Here is a 20,729-nt window from a genome sequence, read left to right on the forward strand (position 1 = left end):
CCTTAAACCTGTTACTGTTGTGTTTTGTGTTATAGAGGTCAGACACCAGCACAATCAGACTATCAGTTACTCGAAGTGGCGCGCAGGCTGGAGATGTACGGAATTCGCCTTCACCCTGCCAAGGATCGTGAGGGCTCGGTGTTAAGCCTGGCTGTGGCACACACCGGTGTCCTGGTCTTTCAGGTCAGTAGGTCAACACCTGGTGTGTTTCAGTGATTATTGTTGTAAGAAGTCACCTGCGTGGCACAGACGTGAATATTAAAACACTGTGGGTTTGATGGAGGTAAGCATTTTGTGTGTGGTCATTGGTTTTTTGTACTTTCTTGCCTTTGTTGATGTTATATGTTATTTAAAGCCTGAATTAAAGGGTAATGATGTTTTTCATCATGACAGGGACACACAAAGATTAACGCCTTCAACTGGTCTAAAGTTCGTAAACTGAGCTTCAAGAGGAAACGTTTCCTCATCAAGCTGAGGCCAGATTTAAATGTAAGTCATGTTGCTGGACTGTGCTGTGTATAATTAAATCATATCATAAATGTAATGCAGTGTAGTAAATACGATGATCTTTGTCACACTAGAGTTCATATCAGGACACTCTGGAGTTTCTGATGGCCAGCAGGGACTGTTGTAAAGTCTTCTGGAAGATCTGTGTTGAGTATCACGCCTTCTTCCGCCTCTTTGAGGAACCTAAGCCCAAGCCCAAACCGGTGCTCTTCACACGAGGTTCCTCCTTCAGATTCAGGTAGAGAGAGTTTTCATTATAAAGCTCTTCTCTGTCTCTCAGGTCTGTGGGCACTCATGAGTTTCTGCCCATCACTTAACAGTCTACTACAGCTCTGCCTGAATAGCTTATTATTATCCCTCCTCTACTTCTCTCTGCAGCGGTCGCACACAGAAGCAGGTGATTGATTATGTGAGGGAGTCTGAATTTAAAAAGATCCCCTTTGAAAGGTAAAGGCTGCAGCCATGTTTGACATATTTGGTCTATGTGAGGGTGCTCAGAGTGTTTAACGCTGACCTTCAACGTCCTGTCTGCCAGGAAACACAGCCGGGTCCAACACAACAGCCGCCTGTCGCCGTTGCCTTCTCCGCGTCACCATGAAGTGCCAACAGAAGTGAGTGTCTTTTTAGTGCATCTGTGGTGGACAATAAGCCACACACACAAGGTCATGCCATCTTATGAATCTCATTATGGTCATTGTGTTATGCTTCCATTTACACAAAGAGAGCCTTTATGTTACCCTGTGGAGTTTTCTAACAAATATTTGTGTTACACTGAAAGTTTCTCACCTGAATGTTTTAAAACTACATTATTACCACTAACTGTTGATCAGAATACCCATCAGCATGTGTATTTTGCCATTGTACATATGCATCCTATACATACTTATTCATTAAAGCAGTGTCACAACTACCCACAGGTGTTCCAAAACTCCACCGGGTACCTTCAAGTCACACCAACCTAATTAAAGATTCCAGTTTTTAGTTATTAATGACCAAATTAAATATTATCATGAATAAGATATACCCTTGAAATGCTTTAATTTTCTGCCTCTGTCTGTTTCTCAGAGTGGTGCTCCCGGGGACAGAGTTGACTCTTCTCCTCGGCGTCATTGGAAAGAGTCAGTGTTGGTGAGTGCAGAGGACCCTTCAGCCTCACGGACAGTGAGGGCGAGCCCCTCCCACAAGAGGAACGGCCATGAGGACAGAGTGGGGTCTGTGTCCAGGACAGAAGATACAAGAGGCTCAACGCCGCAGGCCCACCAAGAACATCTGAGTACAGGTCCAGCATCTCGGGCTGCTAAAGGCAGCAGCTTTTCTATCCCCTACATTGACTGCAGTAATATAGATAGTGGATATAACATGGGCAGGGACCAGGCTACTAGGATTCAGAGCCATAGGGAGCAGGTTATGCTCCGCCGAGGGTCTGACTCTGGCAGTATAAACGGGGCTCTGCAGGCCCAACAGGAGCACTTTCTGGGTAGGATGAGGTACAGAGAGTCTCCTTCATCTTCTAAACCATCGCTCAACATGAGCCATGAGTTAGACGAGTCTCCCAAGCAGTCATTCAAAAAGCCTGACCAGAGTCCTGTCCATGGCGCCATGGCAGATGTCAGTGCTCATAGTAGAGAGAGGCATAGCAGCAGCCCCCTCACAGTCCCACATATGATGGGTTCAAGGAGTGTCACCACCAGTCATGCTGTGGACACTTTCCACCAAGCAGCTTTCATCAGTCATGCTGAGCAGAACGGCTACATCTCTGCTCCCCCCCACTTTGATGAGGGCAGGCACTCCCCAATCCCAAGTCGTTCTCCGCGGTTACAGAAGCTCCACAAAATGCATCACCCATCCGACACAGAGCGATACCAGGAGGCGCCCATGACAGGACGAGAATCGCGTCCTGTCCTGTCTCGGGCTGAGCGTATGGCTGCTCTTGAGCGCCGCATGTTGGCCAATGGGCTCTCAGCACCTGGCAGGCCCAGGGCCAGTCTGGGGCAGAAACGCTCAGGGCAGGCCGGCGTCACACATGTGGGAGGGGTCCAAATGAACGACTGCTCCACCACCAGTGGCTCAGAGTCAAGTGAGTCCGAAGTGGAGATAAACAGGGGCCACTGCAGCAGCCCCCAGATGTTTAGTAATCCAGTAGAGGCCAGCTCCTCTTCCCCTATACCCAGGAACAAGTTTTCCTTTGGCAGCCTCCAGCTGGATGAGGAGGCAGATGAGGACGGATGCCATACCTTCAGCGATGAGGATAGCGGGCAGACTTTCAGCTGTTAGTGCACAGAGAGCTCTACATTAGAGTTTGAATGTTTCAGTCCGGGTCCAGACGGGGTAAGAAAAGCCGTGTCCAGTGGGTGACAGATTATTTCTATCAGGAGACTACTCAAATCTCCACACTCCATGTTCACAGTCGTCTCCTTACACACAGCACAACCTACTCAAAGCACTTTTGAGCCATCTCTTTCACTAGGAAGTAGTTCCTTTTGTAAGACTGTTGACTGTTGAATGTGTTGAGGGTTTTCTTGTTTGCTGCATGGAGAAGCTTTATCTTTCAGCCTCCCTCTCTGATTGTATTAACATGTCCCTGCAGAAACACAAAAGTGCCATGTTAGGATTTAACGCTGAATAGCTACTGATTGATTTGAACTGTAGAGGCTACAGAGAATTTGTGGTTCTGTTAATGTGGATTTCAATCTTAAGGATGTTAAAAGAGAATTTATCGTTCCAGTTGCACTTTTTCTCACTCTCTTTGAGTTTACTGGACCTTGTTGTAGACTTCATTCTTAAATCAATGTTTTGTAGAGTTGACAAATACTTAGTTAAGTTTCTGTCTCAGTTGCCTTATCATTTCTCATAGGGAAATGCACATATCATTCTGTGATTGTTGGTCAGCAGTTATGGAGTTTTGTACTGGAAAACTTGACAAACTTGGTCAGATTTTGCACAGTTTTCCACGACACACACTTTCTGCTCATTATCAATATTTTGTGGAGTCCTAAAAGACCTCTGGATGTATAATTGTGGCAGTACTTGTTATGTCTCTAGGCATATATTGTGAATAATCTTGCCGTCTCTGTAATTGATACCGGTGATGTGGCATCTGGCTTGTGACTGTTCGAGAGCACTAAATTCTGTCGTAAATATTCAGTGTCAGAGTGGAAACGTAATTAATATGGTGCACATTACAATTTGAACATCTGATTGGTATTCAGTGTTTTCATGTTTACAGCACCCTCTTGTACCCTCTCTTTGCTAACTTGAAACAGAAATTTACAGTTTTTTTATGTTCTGCTCACAAAGGTGGTAGGGGTAGGCAGGAAATACAACAACAGGAGTAAATATAACCTCTCAGTATTTTAGTGAGTGTTGTCTAACAGCATTAGAGACCAGCAGTGGCTTGGTCAGGCTGAGGTGAAAGTAAATGTCCGTTGCAGTTGTAGTTGGGCCACTCAACAACAGTTTATGGCTCTCATGCTCACCGCTGATGTCCCCCTCTGCACTTCACTGACACTGGAGTATCTCTGGCAGTAATTTGGCATCACAAAGCCAAGAGCTATGGTGTTCACAAACTTTGCAGTCTTTGTAATGAAATGCTGCCGCACTTTTTTTTTCTTGTCTCCTCTCCAGTTTTCTTTTGCACTTCTGTTTTTGTGTTTATTCATGTGGTTTTATCTGTTTGAGAAAGAAATTATCTTTATGTCACATTTCTTTTCTTTCTTTTTCTTTGTCCAGTGTATGCACTTGTGTCTGTAGGCATGAAACTGTCATATCTCCATGTCTGTTTTTTTTCCTCAGCTGTGACTGCATGTAAACCTGTTTCTGTCACTCACTACAGCCTGTGTGGTGGGAAAAAAGAAAATCAACATCTCCAGTATCTGGGTTCCCTTCTCTGTAATGATCCAGCTAACAGTTGATTATTCTAGAGGAGAGAGAGCACATTGGGTTAAGGATGACAGGAGCTTGGGAATATGCAGGCAAATAGAAGCAGAGTTCTGTATCTGTGTATGTGTGTATACTGTATGTGTGAAAGGCAGTTTAAGGGCAACACCTCAAAGCACAGTCTCTCGGCTCATCCATCACTGTCAAATGCTTTTTCAGCACTCCCAGACGTTTTTAGCGTTGACATCAAAAAGCATAGCTGTGGTGAGATTTTTATGAGCCTATGTTAGATTTCGAAATTGATTTGATGTTTCGACGTGATCCTTTTCAAAGCTGCAATGACATAAATTTATGCAGCATCATGAGGAGAGAAGATACATTTATTTGTGGGAGTTACTGGATCCCTGCATTGTGAGGGAACCCTCTCTGGTGCACACAGCTCTCCCGTAGACCTGGAGTAACACTCAGCTGCACAAAAACTAAACTAATTTGGAGCAGATAGAACATACAGTACTTGTCTGTAAATGTAGTCGTTAAACTCCAAACCATCCACCGTGGGTTTGTTCAGCTTGAAGTCCCAGGTCTGTTGGCGAGACTTCTGTGTGTTTTCAACCACTGGTGTCCTTCAGGGTGTGTTTCCAATGCATGCTGTACTAAACCAGGGCAGAGGCATGCATCACATCATGCTGCTCTGCCCTGGCTGCTGTCTGCATGCACTGTACAGGTATACTACAACTATACAGATAGTGCTCACAGGCACCTCACTGTCATTTTATACAGAATTTAATGTTAAAGTAGGAAACTACGCACCATTATAGTGACCAATTTTAAAACTGGAGATAAATATACAGTATTTTTACCATTCACTGTGTCACTATTATAAGTAAAATTAATGTAAAAGCGACTGATGTTTTCTCATTACCAACTGTCTTTTTAAAGTAACACAACCCTAACAGTGTGACAAGGCCATTTATTCTAAATCTTTACATTCATAAAGATATTTTTTTATATTTTGATATTAGATTATAACCTAGAAGACTACACTTGTTTTTCTAAACTTCCCCCTCACATTCAGTCTCTCATTCAGCCTCTCACAGGGGTCCTCTAGACACTCACTGAGCTTTGACCTTTTTATGCTGCTTTTCTCAGAATTCACATTCATTTAATAGTGCATATATGTAATTTTAGATTCAATAAAGACTACATTTATGAAGAGAGATCTCTGAATCTTCTTTTTGAGATCCCTGAAGTTGGTGTCTGGTACTCTTTCTAGATGCTAGACTTTTCCCCTTCATCTTTCCCTGTAGTTTTGTAGTGTTGGTTAGTGAATGTCTGTGCATATGCTTTTTCACTCATTTGTAGCAGTCTGTTCTGAGTCATTCCTTCAAGTGTTTAGACCAACTCTTTCCCAGAGTTTTGCCGGTACGTTGTGCTAATTGCAGCCACGAGTCACACTGGTCTGTGTGCATGTGTGCACCGCTGTTGTATTTGTGCCGACACGCAACCGGACAGCAGAGAGAGGTGGGCGAGTTTCAGCTGTAACATAGTAAGTAAGCCGAGTGAACGTTGTCAGTGTAGATGACACTAAGTAAGCTATCCCTCTTGATCATCCTGCAGTATGTGTCTCAGCTTGTGTATTGATTGACGTGGCAGAAAGGCTGCCAGAGCTGTCTGGACTGTAGAGTGAGTCATGGCTGGCTTTTCACTTTTTGTAGGCAGACTCCCCCACCCCACCAGCCCCAACCCCCCTTAGCTCGACATGATTATGTTTCCTCTGTGGCTGAGGAAGACTCTGATCCTGGGTCAAACTGTTTTTGTAAATACTCAAATAGTTTGGTGTAGCCTGCATAGTTTCCCAGTGGGTTATGTTGTTGGTGATGTTTGATGATGTACTCAATGCTTTAAAGTAAAAGTAATTTCAGAATGTCACCACAGTGGAATTTGACTTTTTGTAGAGCTGGAAGTAACAATTATTTTCATTATCCGTTAATCTGCTGATTATTTTCTCGTAATCTGTTAAAAAACAGTCCCTGGTGATGTCTTCAAATCTTGTTTTGAGCCATAGAACAAAAACCTAAGAGATTTATTTTACAATGATAGAAATCACACAGAAACAGCAAATCCTCATATTTCAGAAGCTGGAACCAGGAAACTATTTGATTAATAGTTAAAATAGTTGCTGATGTATTTTCTGTCACTATTTTATCCCTGGCTTCATATGAATTCTTACAATGTGCCAAACTCTACCCATCTGAAACCTAAAGTAGGTGAATGTAAATGCAAAGAATATTTTTTGCCCAGATTAGGTACATTGTTGAGTGTTGAATTTGAATGCAAATTTCACTCTAACTTTGATCTTTTCTCCTCTCACTGCGGCTGCTGTGTGACCCCGGGCAGGTGTGACATCTAATAGCCCTCATCTCTCTGCATCCTCCGGTCACTCCCATGGTATGGTCAATGGTCAGAAGTCGCTGGAGCTGTGTAGCCACAGTCCCAACGGGCGGCAACCTTCTCCACTCACCAGCCCGCTGCTCAACGACGCTTGCAGCGTTCGCACTGACGATGAGGACGAGGTTCGGAGGAAGGTTTGTAAACAAGAAGCACTTCAATAAGTTGCTTTGTTGCATCAGCTCTTAAGATTTTTTTTAAAAGTTGTGCTTCAAAGCCATCATCTCATACTCAAAATAGAAGTGGACCTAGATTACATGTCCTAAATAAATCTCCAGTGGGACTAAAGCTTAGAATTTTCCTGTAAATTTACTAGAGAAATGGGTTACACAGGTAATGCAACTGATGAGGCACCAAATGCTGTTGGACCTGCTTGTAGTTCAGTTGTTCATGCTCAGTATCCTCCCTGTGTTTTGATGCCTTTGCAGAGGTTTCCAACAGATCGGGCCTACTTCATCGCCAAGGAGCTGCTGACCACAGAGAGGACATATCTGAAGGACTTGGAGGTGATAACTGTGGTAAGACAGGCCAGGTCCGCTCACCAGCACGCTGCTCTTCTGTTTGTTTTCTCCTGTGCTGTCCTCTGGGTAGAAAACATTGATTATTCCGGTTAGCTGCTCCATTGCAAAGCGCCCGCCAAAACACAGAGCCAGGCAGTGACACAGGGATATTTTGGCAGATGCGATTTCATTTTTTATTCATTCCCCACACTCGTGCCCCGCAACACATTTATCTGTCTCAGTCAAGGCTGTGAATACTAAACTGTGTTTGTGTTTAAAGAGATAGATGGATTTAGCCACATGTTCCCTCTGCATGTGACTCCCTGTTTCAGTCTGTTCCTTTAGATCTCACCGGCTCGCTACAAGCATATGGACACCATTTCATTTGATAATATCGCAAAGGAAATGCAGCAGAAAACAGGATATTAAATGTGCAGTACAGCTCCTTCAGCTGCAAACAAGGGGGATGTTCCTGCAAGGCTGTGCTGAAGCACTGCTGACGTCTGATTCTGAACACGCATGTGGAGAAAATGCATCACTCCTCCTTTTCACCGGCGGGTTTAAAGGCTGCAGCATTTCTAGTTGTGTCATTTTCAGAGAAGCTTTTCACACATCGCATGAATGTTGGGGTTGGCTCACGTCCTTGTTTCAGCTGTGTGTGTGTGTGTGTGTGTGTGTGTGTGTGTGTGGTGTGTGTGTGTGTGTGTGTGTGTGTGTGTGCTGTCTCTCTAACTCCTCTCTTCCCACACACTGGTTGGTAATACTGCTGTTTGGGGTGAAGTCATCTGAGCCACAGCTGGTGCTTCCTCTCAGATCCTTCTAGAAACACTCACTTTCCCCTAAAACCCACTTCCCTTTCGCATCATGTCAGCTAAATAAAGCTGCTTTCTGTCCGCTTGTGCCTTTACACGCAACATGCAACATTTGGCGTCAGTGTGACTTAATGAAATGATTGTTGAGCAAGTGTTAAGCATTATTGGCTATTGATTCTTCCATTCGTCCTCAGGCAAATAAAGGATTTAAGAGATGTCACAAGGCTGAAGTGCAACAGCAGAAGCGCAGATAGAAGGCTTTCGAAGCATCCTGTGAAAATCTGCTTTAACATAGCAATGATCAGTGCTAGGGTATTTTTTTACATTTACTTAACAAGAATGACACTGGAGTACCAGGAAAACAAAACAAAACAAAAAAAAACAGCTCTGCAAGTCCTCAGCATGATACGCATCACATTTCATCAAAAGATAACTGCTTTTGAACACTTCATTTGTCCACTTTTAAAGTTTTTCATACCTGCTACATTCAAGTGACCTTCATGACATGGCTGCTTTATCTGTTCTGAACAAGAAAACACTGATCTAAAATCTCTGGAACATCCCTCCAGCATCTTGCTTACTAATTTTGGTACCATAGACAAACCATGTCAAATAATTTTTTGTTCTCCAAAATCACAAATTTGCCTTGGAGGGCTTCATAATCTGTACACACTCTGTACAAACTTTAGACCTTTGATTGAGATAAAACAATAATAACAATAGATTTCCCTTAATGTGTAAACACGTTAAATTGATTGATAGCTCACTGTGTGCATGTACTTGTGATTGCAGTCTTTCCAGAGTGCCGTGGGCCAAGATGAGGCAACTCCAGACTCTCTGAAGAACACCATCCTCTCCACCTTCGAGCCTCTGCACAAGTTCCACACAGGTTTTCTCAGGGAGGTGGAGCAGAGGCTGGCTCTGTGGTGAGACTCCCCCACATATTCCCTGCAGCGTCAAGAACAAGTCCATTGATATCTTGGTTTGGTTTTGGTCCTGTCTATCTCAGTTTCTGCCCTGTTTTTTTAATTAGTTTTTCTGGCATTAAGTCTGAAATGGCGACCTGGGCCCTTTGGTTGACCTGAGGAGCTATCATCTCCATGGCAACAGTCAAGCTGCATCATAGCTGGCCTTTTCTTGCCCTCGGGTTTCTGCTGTCTGATCTCCTTAATGATGTTGTGCTTTATCTAACTCACACTGAGTCCACACACACACACACATTCAGACATGCAGACAGTGATACATAAAGCCTGTCAGGCTGTTAAATTTACGGTCATTACCTGCAGACATGCAGTATAGTATTTTTATTTCAAAGCCTATGTTGGCTAGTGATCGTTATAGCTACAGTTAAAGCGGGAAGTGATACTAAGTCACGCCGCTGATAAGAACTATGCAAATTATCCAGCACTACATGTGTCTCTTTTTTTGCTTTGCATATTCAAATATTATGGTAGGTATGTACCTCTGTCATGATTAGAAAGCTGTCTGTCATAAATAAAGAGGAATGTGTTTTACAGACTAAGATATGTTTCCCTAAAGCTAAAATGCTGTACCAAATTTTCCAAATATTCTGAATGAATCCAGTAATGGCAGCCCATTACTTCTGCTCCTTGTATGAAGAAAGTTGTGCTCAAGGGAGACACCTGCTGGTGGATCTCTGTCACAAAGTTTAAAGAGCTCCTTCAAACTTCACTAGAATTTTTCTAACATCAAGTGAAACTCATCTGAATAACCAATGAGCTTTAAGTACCTCTGTGTAGCTAGTAAGTAAATTTCTTCACTCTCTACAAAAGCAATAATAACAATATTATACTTTATGTATATGGCACCTAGCAAAACCAGATGTTACAAAGTACAAAATGAAAGGCAGACAAAACTACCCAAATTGAATAAGGTCATAAAAAAGGCTTACAATAAAAATACATTTTCAGAAGCAATATAATAGCAGAAAAGCAATTTAAAAGAGATTATATAAAAGCCTTTTAATAAAGACATGTTTTCAGATTGATCTAGAAGAAGTTATTGCTGTTGTCCAAAGTTAAGGTGATTTAAAAAAAAAGTAAAAACTTGACTACAATAATGACTTCATTATGTTTCAGAGATAACAACTGCTGATGTTAATTTGTTTTAGGGAAGGGCGCTCCAATGCTCACATCAAAGGAGACTATCAGCGCATCGGGGATGTCATGCTGAAGAACGTTCAAGGTTTGAAGGTGAGTTACAGCTTTATGTAAAATTGTTATACATCTGTCATTTCAGTAATGCATTAATACTCATGTGTGTATGCTGTTTTCCAACTTAAATCCATCCATAGCCGCTGACAGCAAACCTGCACAAGCAGTCTGAAGTTCTGTTGGAGCTGGAGAAGGCATGCAGGGCATCCCGTAAGTTGGAGGGTCTCTGCAGGGACTTTGAGCTGCAGAAGGTCTGTTACATCCCCCTCAATGTCTTCATCCTGCGGCCTCTGCACCGCCTCATTCACTACAAGCAAATCCTGGAGCGCCTGTGCAAACACTACCCAGCTACTCATGTGGACTTCAGGGACTGCAGAGGTACTTCTGCTCACATCAGTGTTTGTAGGGTCTTCTAGTGCTTCAGAATAATCTAACAGACAGTGTCCAACAATCTCTTACCTGTGGTTGGTCTGCAGCTGCTCTGGCAGATGTGTCTGAGGTGGTGGACCAGCTCCAGGGAAGCCTAATCAAGATGGAGAACTTCCAGAAGCTCTTGGAGTTGAAGAAGGATTTGATTGGCGTTGACAATCTTGTTGTTCCTGGTCGGGTGAGTTTAAAGCTCGAGGGATTTTTACTTCTCTGTCTCACCTCCAAACATCTTTTTTTGACAGACATCCTGTATAGCTTGTGTCTAATAAATGATGCATGTGTTTTGTTTTCTCTTTCTCAGGAGTTCATCAGGTTAGGCTGCCTCAGCAAACTGTCTGGAAAAGGCCTACAGCAACGAATGTTTTTCCTGGTAACAACCTATTTCTCAGATTGGGTCATACCACTAATCTAATTATTTAGTTGAGTGAGCTTGGCGGAAAAATAGTCACACTTTTATCTTTTCCAGCTATACATTACTAAGATGGTGTTGGCAGATGTAGTGCAACTATGACTGTTTTTACAGGGAAACATGACACACACACTTAGGCCTTGATGTTGTCATGGCATGCAAGTGTTTTACACGTGTTTGATTTGATTAGAAATGTAACTTATAAACAAGGAAATAACAATGTGGAAGTGTATGGTGGTGCATTATGTACATTTAGTTTAGTGATTAAAGTGAAAATCAGACTCATTGAAATTTGGTTTGTTGATGTTAATTTCCATTTTCTCTGTCCCTCTCTCTGCCTCCCTGGCGATAGTTCAACGACGTCATTTTGTACACGAGTCGGGGGATGACGGCGACCAATCAGTTTAAAGTGCACGGGCAGCTGCCGCTCCATGGCATGACAGTAAGCGTTGTGTGTCTCCGCCGAACACGAAGCGGCTGTCACCAGTTTGTCATTACTGCAAATAAACTGCTTCAGACAGCTGAACTGCAGCTCTTTCAACGTCTACCTCCACCCCAACAAACACACATACAATCTCACACACACAGTTTCAGGACAACTACACATGTCCTTCTCTCTCACTTCTTTTTCATCCTCGCTCCCTCCTTCTCTGCCTTTCTGTCTATTTTGGTCCTTGCTGTCCTAGATACCGCTGCTCTCTAATGTTTTTTCTATGTCTCTGTGTTCTTCCTCCAGATCAGAGAGAGTGAAGATGAGTGGGGGGTGCCTCACTCCTTCACACTGGTTGGACAGCAGCAGTCGGTGGTGGTGGCAGCAAGGTAAGAACAGTGGCTGTCAACACGCAGACACCTTGTACCTTGACCTAAAATTAACCTGAAGTGCTGCCTACATGTATTTCTTTCTCTGGAGTGTTGAGATTTTCACATGGTGCTGTTTGAGAATGACTTGGCATGCACTCTGGTCAGAACAAAGGCATGTCATCCCAAAGGGATCAATAAAGTCTGTCTAAGTCTAAGTCTAATGTACATTATTAGCAAGAGAGTAATTACCACTAGGGATGGGGTGTGCATGTCCTTGACTATTCAAAATCCAGTTTTTGTCCCTCTCACCTTTAGAGTGTCGGTTTGATTTCTTGTCTAGTTGCCGTGTCCAAGAGGAGAGAGGAGTTTATACGAATGTTTATATGCTCATCTAGCTCACTTTTAATCACAGCGCGCTGACAGCAATTAAGATTTATGGGCAGAGTCACCGCTTCATGGACTTTCTATGTCCTGGGCTTTACCTCTCAGGCTTCATAGACTTCTGCCTTACCTTCAGTCTGAGAGGAATAACTGTAGGTGCTGTGTAGGCCTGAAATCTACCCGTAAACTTCTCTGCACGTTTTTAAATACATTATTTTTCTCCAGCAATTCATGATATAGAAGGTTTGTAATTACAAGTTTTCAGCTACAGAAAAACATAACAAAATAAAGACAGTTTTTTATTAAAAAACTGAAAATCAGTTAATCAATTTTACATCTTACAGTCAGTATTCCTCTAAAACATGCTGGAGAAGGCAATAAAGGACAATGCTTATAGTCTGTATCAGCAAGAATTAATGGCATTTTAAGTGGGATTCACCTTGATAATTGTACTTGGGATTTAAGTTTTTTCTTCACATTTTCTGGGGTTTTTGTTTGTTTGTTGGTTGATTGTTCTTTTTGTTGCTTTGCTTTTACACAACCACTTTTTCTTTCTTCAAACTAACATTTTGCCAGTTTCCTTTTATGAGCAGATGGTGCCTTACTGTCTTTTTAAGGCAAATTTGGCAGGACACATGGACTAACATGGCTCAAAGTTGTGAGATTCTTGCTAACGGGACTATTTCTAACCACCAGGCCGTCCTGCTGCGACTCATGTCTGTTTTGTTCAAGGGACATGTTGAGCACTTTTTACATTTGTGTGTATTTCACTCTAGTTCACTAACAGAGATGGAGAAGTGGATGGAGGACATAAAGATGGCGATAGAGGTGGTAAAAACCAGCAATGGGCCTTCATCTGACCTGCTGACCAGCATTCTGACAGACAACAGTAAGTTACTACATGGAGTTGAATATGAAATGTATAATTTAGTGCTTTCCAACAAGGAGTGAAAAAGAAACAGTTGATAAAAGTACTTAAACCCCACCGACTGAAATCCCAGAGACATAAGACTGTGTTTGGTTTGTTAATGATCTGATGCTGTCTGTGTTTGAGCGCCTTTCTCCCCTCATCACCCCGCTCATTGTCTAGCAGTAACAACCTCCTGACTTTCCCAGAATGCCCTGAGGACTCCTCGGTGGAGGCGGAGTCTGAGGACGACATGACCGCGTCACACACCTCGCTGGAGAGGCCGGCCCCTCACCGTGGTAACACCATGGTGCATGTGTGCTGGCACAGGAACACCAGTGTGTCCATGGTGGACTTTAGCATAGCAGTGGAGGTACCGGCCAAAACCTCAGCACTCAACCTTAGACCTGCACCTCCCCTCCTGCCTCGCTGTTTTCTTTCTCTGTTTCTAAGTGTGTGCTGTATCTGAATACACCTTGTTTATCTCTCAGTGGGGACAGTATCCTCTTGTGCTGCGCCTCATCACCTTAATTATGCTTAATGATGTATTTTTTGCTAGTGTGAGCTAATGAACCAAAATTATGATAAGGCTCATTCTTTTCATTATTTATTTTTCCCAAATAAAAAATCTTAATACTTAAAATGTAAAAATAGAACAAATAGAAACATCTGGGTCAAAAATGTATTTGCTAAAAGCCATTAACACTCAATCAATCTGTCTCTTATAACAACTCAACGGCAGATAATCTGCTTATTCACATCTTCTTTTAATTTTTCTCTTAAGGTTATATAACTAAGATTTCCTACACTCTGCTCATTGTCACATTATCTGTAGATATAAAAATATTCATTATGGTCACATTAAGCAATGTGCATAATTAAATGCTGATCTGATAATGGCACTATATGAAAATTTAGGAAGGTGCCATCCTACTGCGAGCGACCCTTTTCACATTGGCGTATTGTCTTCACATCGTCATTTGATACATTTTTATAAAATTATCAATTGTATCTGATTTAAAATATTTTAGGATATTAAAATATTTTAAATCAAACTTTGTTTACATCCATGTTTGCCAGCTAACATCCTTGCACTTTACTGCCACCAACTGTCCATCAGCAGAATAGCGTGAAATTAACTGCAGGATGTAAACCATGCCACAAGCAGGCTTGCGAACATGTGCATCTTCAACAATACAAATAAAATGGGACACGCTTTTATGATCTTGTAAAGAAAGCTCTTTTTAAACTGCAGTGCTACAAGCGGACAAAAACCCCACAGGTTTCTCATTAAACTGATGTGCACGTTTTCAAAAAGTTCAGTTACTTGAAGCAGATTGTAGGAAACCAAAAATGTTGAGCTTTAGAGATTTTGCATCAATACTGATGAGCTATATCAGATAAATGTCCACCTTAAGTCACTGAACGTTAAAGCTGATTTATTCGCTCTTTTTGCAGCCTCAGTGAAGATACTGTTCCCACCTTTCCGTCCTTTGGCTAACATTAGCCAGCCTGACGTCCTTATCTGAACTCAAAACTTTGGCTTTCCTGTGTGGTTCTGTCCTTTTTCTCCCCTCCTGCCACTTGAAATCTCTGATCGTCTATAAATAGAGAGAGAGCAGTACGTAGATGTGCTAAACGTCCTCATCTCACACTAACAGAACGGATCCTGTTTTGGGATGTAGCCTCCCTACAACCCAGCTGTGTCCTGATCTAGTTCTGCTCTTCCTCTGTAGTTGTAACAACGTCCTCTTCACAGCCTTGCCTGGACACACCGTTGGCTTCCCTGCTAACCCCTGCCACTGCATGCCTGTGTTTCACCTACTCAGTCTCTGTGTTTCTGTCCTTCCCTCCCTGTCTGTTTTTTCTCTCTCTTTTCCCCATGCGTCTGTGCGTTCCTCCGTGGTAGAGGACCCTAGTCCAGTCAGTGAGAATAAGGCCCCAGCAGGGGCCCCCAGTGGCCAGGGACCAGTGCCTCTGTCTGTTATCTGCTGGTACCGAGTTCAGAGCCTCTCCTTTAGTGAATCCTGCAGGAGTCTAGAGGTAAAGGAGCCAGGCAGACAGGAGAGGCCCTGTGTATGTGTTTACTTGAACTGCACCATAGGAGGCAATGAAACAACATATAGAAATAAAAATGAAATAGAATAAGTTTGGTGCCTCATATATTACAGATTAATCATACTAATCGGTTTTGTAGAAATTTAGGATTGACAGTTAAGGATTCAAAATCAATCTCTCATCTCATTTCCTATTTTATAGTTAGCTTATCCTTTAAATCGGTGATTCCCAACCAGGGGTACTCAGGGGGTACTTCTGCAATTTCCAGCAGGTAAATGGGAAGTATGTGGAGTAGCTCTGCTAATTCATAGCAAATATAGTTTGGTTAAACAAATATATATCCACATATTTGTGCTTAGAAGTAAAATAAACTGATTTATAATTTGATATATTTATTTTCACAACCAACAAACCAACAGCCGTTATAATTGGCTGCAAACTGCACAGGACATCCCTCCCACCAACCTCAATCAGCCACATGCCGAAGTTGTAATCAATACCTAAAAGTAATGAAGAAATGATTGAAACATCCAGCAAGTGGCGCAAGCATGAATGCAAACTTGAACAAATGTACTGAAAAGCAAAAACACTACACCTTTACATCAACAATCCCAGGATCAATGTCTCTATTGTAACAATATCCACTTTCATATAGATAACAGCATTAAGTAACAACCATTTAAGTGAACACCTGTAGAGCTTGAGAGGTAGTGTCTTGGGCTGTGTTGATATGTCAGAGAAAGAAAGGTTGGGAACCACTGTTAAAAACAATGTAAAAATAAAACATTATTAGAAGGGTACAGTACATTTACAGTAAAAAATAAGAATAGAAGTTAAATTTCATGAGTCCTTCCTCCACAGTTTCAGTCACAAAACATATGCAACTAGTGGTCTTACAGTTTAATGTGCATTACTTTATGTAGTTGTGGATTTCAGACTTGTTTTTTGTTTCGTCTTTGCAGAATCAACTGTCTGGAAATTTACTGCGGAAGTTCAAGAACAGCAACGGCTGGCAGAAGCTCTGGGTGGTCTTCACCAACTTCAGTCTGTTTTTCTACAAGTCTCACCAGGTGATGACCCCTCGACTTCTGCTGTTTGTCCAGTGAACACAACACCACCAACTCTCCCACAGTCATTCCCCTCCTCACTCTGCGCCTGTCAGAGTGTTTACCCTCCTCTGGGCTTAGAGGCATCACACCTGTGTATTGAATGTCAAATTCTCTGTGCCACCTTAGTGATGAATGCATTTTTCCATGCAGTTTTTCATCTCACTTTTTGTCTGAGAAAATGTTCGGTTGCTCTCTTTGTGCAAAAGATACTGTGAGTTTTAAATTTCCTTAATCAAGTTGAAAATATAAATACAATAATCATTCAAAAAAAAAAAAAAAAAATTTTAGACATCAAAGATTTTCTTATCAAGAAACATCAATCCCATTATGAATTAAAGGCTCTTAAAATTCATCACAAATCATGTTTAAGGCCAAAAACAAAACAGATTACCAGGAAACAAAGAGATGTTCTGTTAAAGCTGTGAATCAGCTGCAACTAAAACTGAAAGGAACTAAAAATGTGTCATAGCCTTTATCATTTAAAAAAAAGTTTAATAAAAAATTACGAATATGTATGATTAAAATATTTTGGCATTGTTGTGGAAAGGAACAGGGATAGGGATTTGGCTCATGACCTCATACATAAAATCAGTTTCTAGTTGGGGATTGTCACGTTTCAGTTTCCTGTTGGTTGTCATGAGATCTCTTTGGTTCAAACATGTAAAACTATCCAAAAAGATGAGAGGATATACAAAAAACACAAACTTTTACTTGTAATAGATTATTTTGTGGTTTTACATTGTGGGTTTGTCACTTTTACTTAAGTGAAAGATGTGAATTTTTTTTGTTTCATTGTTTTATACTGTGATACTACTTGTTGGGAGTTGCCTTTTTTAAAATGATGCTAGTTTTTCTCTTATTCCAGTTTTTTGGGGGTAGGGGGATAATTTACAAACCAAAATACATTTCAGTTTTAAATCATTGTTATTCACTATTTCTATTTCTCCTCAGGATGATTATCCACTGGCCAGCCTTCCTCTGCTAGGTTACTCAGTCACCATTCCCTCAGAGTCTGAAAACATCCACAAGGACTATGTCTTCAAACTGCATTTCAAGTCCCACATCTATTATTTCCGAACGGAGAGTGAATATACTTTTGAGAGGTATAGAGGCTTAATCATCCACACTCACATTTACCAAGTATATTTGCAGTTTTTCTGATTGCATCCTGGATGTCTTTCTCTTTCTCTGCCTGCAGGTGGATGGAGGTGATCCGTAGTGCTACGGTCCCCTCCAGTCGCACTCGTATCCTGAACAGCAAAGAGTCCCATCCTCACTGAGCTGACTTGTTTCCACGCGCTGTCTTCTTCGGGTGGTGTCCGCCCCCTTCCTCTCCTCCTGGACTCTTTGCTTTTCTTTTTTACACATATCTGGGACATTTGTACATGTGTCCATGCACATTTGGTGCTTTTTAATGCTTTAATGGTGACATGTCCGCTGGTTTAGACTGCATCAGAGACTGCATTTTTTGGCATTTTTACTCTCAACTCTGAAACCTCTTTTTAAGGATGTCATTTTATACTGTTTTCTAATGGTCTGAACCACTTCCTATCTTTTCTGATTTTACATTTTGTCATTGGTTGTTTTTACAGCTGGAACATGTTGATATAGATATTCAGCATTCTTTCTTAGATGGTTAAACTATCACCACATTGTCATATCGTTTTTGTCTACTTCATTTTACTGAAAACAGCTGCTTTGAAAATGTCCTCCAACTTCAGTGCCAAACTGGTTTATATCAATGTTCTGGACTTTTTAATGCTATTTTGTTACATTGGGGCTAAGGAGTGTCTCCTATACTGTATACCATGAAATTTTAAATCATGTAAAACAGGCCACCTTTTAAAGGTCGGTGCTCTGTTCACACCTGGCCCAGCACAATGTGTTCTTGTTAAAAAGAAGGTGATGAAAATATGAAATTATTTTGTTGTATAATGGACATAACCCTAGGATTGATCACAGTGTGGCCAGAGGTAGCTGCCATCACCACTAATGCCATTTCAAGTAAAAGTAAATATTATATTTGCTGTTTGTTATATGAATACGTCTCAGACTGTTTTCCTTTTTTAAAAATGAATCTGAAGTTCCCCTTCAGCTGTATGAGAAAATGTGAGACATGTTCATAATCATTGTATTATGAAGATGAGTGTAATTGAAAGCTTTAAAGATTATGTGTGAAACAAAATAGAAACTTTCAGTTCTAAGCGCCGTCGCCCTCACTGAACTAGGCTGCCTCCTGTATAACAGAAACCAGATCTTTTTATGGGTCTAAATGAATGGAAATATGCATTTGACAGGGTTTTGCAGTGAAGTGAAATGAGAAATGGAAAAACCTCAGTTCTGCTTAGAATTGTAGCATTTTTCCGTACAACAGAGAGCTCTTTGGAAATGAAAGCAATAAAAAACTTATTCAGACTTTGATTTGCCTTGCTTGTGTTCTGTCAGGTGTGTTTACAGGCGTGACCTACAGATGGCATCATTGATCAAGGTCCAGTTCAGCTACACTGCAATATGCTGTATGTTGTGGCGGCCTACAGCAGTAGAAAAGAAACAATGTTCAGAGCCTTGAACCTCTTGCCAAAAATGATTTCATTTTATTTATAATTGTTCATTTTTAAATAGGGAGACTGGTGCCTTTCCCAGCATCTAAAAACACCGGTACAACATTATGATTTCAGCTGCTGATGACATTAACCTAATTTTAGTAATGACTGCAAAGTGAGACTGTGGACTGTTTATTTCTCAGTCATATTTTGGACAGTTTGAGAGTCACATTCACCCATAAGGATATTCAGTTTGGGAAGTAATAAGAATGTGTATTAAACAACATAAAGTTATTAAAATAGTGTGTTTCAGGCAAAATATCCTCTTGCTAAACTAATCTGCTGCTTCTGTGTGAAGAGATCAGTGTGTGTGTGTGTGTGTGTGTGTGTGTGTGTATGTATGTGTGGAGCTTTACAAAGCTGGAGCTAATATTTTTTTAATGTTCAACATCTTCCTTCCCTTCTATTAAGAAGTATGTCTCCTCACAACAACACAGAATTCATTTGAAACAATCCCCAGAAAACCCAAACATTATATTTTCCTCCAAGTGATTACCTATAGAACTAAAATTCTAGCTTGGATACCGGATATTAACCCACTTTTCTGAGGTTACTGTGTGAAAATGTGTTAAAAACAGTGTTCTCAGATGGCAGAGGCCTGCAGGGGAGGGTAGCAACACTCTAAAAGATATAATAACCATGTTCTCCAGAGTTGTGATTTTTGTTGTAGCCTAATGGGAAAATATTGATTCAGTCATTCACGCTGTAGCTGCTCGCCGTTCAAAGTCCAGGCCCAGCAGCTCACTCACACACACACACTCAGCCCAGAGTGGGCAGGCCTTTGAGCCGGTAAGGGGCGGAGTGCGCCGAGGAGACAACTGGATTATACACCTCCTGTCTGGCGCTGGAGGACCAATGAAACACTTCTCAAGAGGATACTTTGTTATGACAACAAGAAATCCGATGGACGAAGGCAGAGCTCCGGAATAATGCGGCACGCGTTGACTTTTAAAAAGCGAAAAGTATGAGACCGAGAGGTGGGAGTGAATCAACAGCCGCACCGCAACATGACCCAGCTTCAAACTAGCGGTGCGCACTAGTTTTGTGTGGATCGGAGAGACGGATAAACCGGTGATGAACCTCCACTAAAACTTCGTTTTGGTTGAACTCGTGGATTTGGACGTGTCGTTGATGCGAAGCGGTGCTCAGCGATGGCTACTCCTTCGCATCCGGAGACCAGGAAATTTACGCGGGGCCTGGGTAAACCTGGCACGGCGGCTGAACTCAGGCAAAGCGTCTCGGAGGTGGTGAGGACGTCCGTGCTGGTTGTAAGTACACACCTCTTCTTCCTCCTCCTCCTCACTTAACACCGCCGTGGTCAGTTGTCATCATGTCGGCTTAAACCGTTGGGGAACAGGGAATCACCTGCTTTTTCATTTTCCAGCAAAGAGGCAGCTGACTGTAGATCAGCTGGGTGGGAGCACATGTGGGCAGTAAGGGTGAAAAACTACAGATGCTATGAGTGAGTGACAGTGACCTGTGTATGTGTGACAGTGAGTGGGAGAGAGTGATTTGGAATGAATATGTGAGGGCGATAGACTTCTGTAGCACAATATTAAAAGCTTTTACAGCAATCACTTTGTTTGTAGAACATTTAATGAACTTTGTAAGCTTTGATAAAAAGGCCACAAAGTTCTTCCAAAGCTTTGCTTTCATTCTCACTAGTTCCATTTATTGTGTCTTAGTTCCTGGAGAGGCTGTAAACAATCAGTGCC

At 41.8% G+C, this 20,729-nt stretch overlaps 1 protein-coding gene across 1 annotated transcript in view; it reads left to right on the forward strand.

Annotated features, from left to right (window-relative positions):
• LOC108881516 (FERM, ARHGEF and pleckstrin domain-containing protein 1) overlaps nucleotides 1-18,832 on the forward strand; it is a 50,849-nt gene extending 32,017 nt beyond the window's left edge. The window contains 19 exon segments of the mRNA XM_051071199.1: nucleotides 36-183; nucleotides 394-489; nucleotides 582-745; nucleotides 886-954; nucleotides 1,043-1,118; nucleotides 1,573-1,786; nucleotides 6,781-6,968; nucleotides 7,260-7,349; nucleotides 8,936-9,069; nucleotides 10,275-10,356; nucleotides 10,458-10,695; nucleotides 10,794-11,116; nucleotides 11,508-11,597; nucleotides 11,892-11,974; nucleotides 13,114-13,226; nucleotides 13,454-13,617; nucleotides 16,265-16,372; nucleotides 17,363-17,514; nucleotides 17,610-18,832. Of these exon segments, the coding sequence (XP_050927156.1) occupies nucleotides 36-183; nucleotides 394-489; nucleotides 582-745; nucleotides 886-954; nucleotides 1,043-1,118; nucleotides 1,573-1,786; nucleotides 6,781-6,968; nucleotides 7,260-7,349; nucleotides 8,936-9,069; nucleotides 10,275-10,356; nucleotides 10,458-10,695; nucleotides 10,794-11,116; nucleotides 11,508-11,597; nucleotides 11,892-11,974; nucleotides 13,114-13,226; nucleotides 13,454-13,617; nucleotides 16,265-16,372; nucleotides 17,363-17,514; nucleotides 17,610-17,691 (2,614 nt within the window). The 3' untranslated portion in view covers nucleotides 17,692-18,832.
• Nucleotides 18,833-20,729: the final 1,897 nt, after the last annotated feature.

This window comes from Lates calcarifer, linkage group LG1 (assembly GCF_001640805.2).
Source record: "Lates calcarifer isolate ASB-BC8 linkage group LG1, TLL_Latcal_v3, whole genome shotgun sequence".
NCBI classification, from domain to species: Eukaryota; Metazoa; Chordata; class Actinopteri; family Centropomidae; genus Lates; species Lates calcarifer.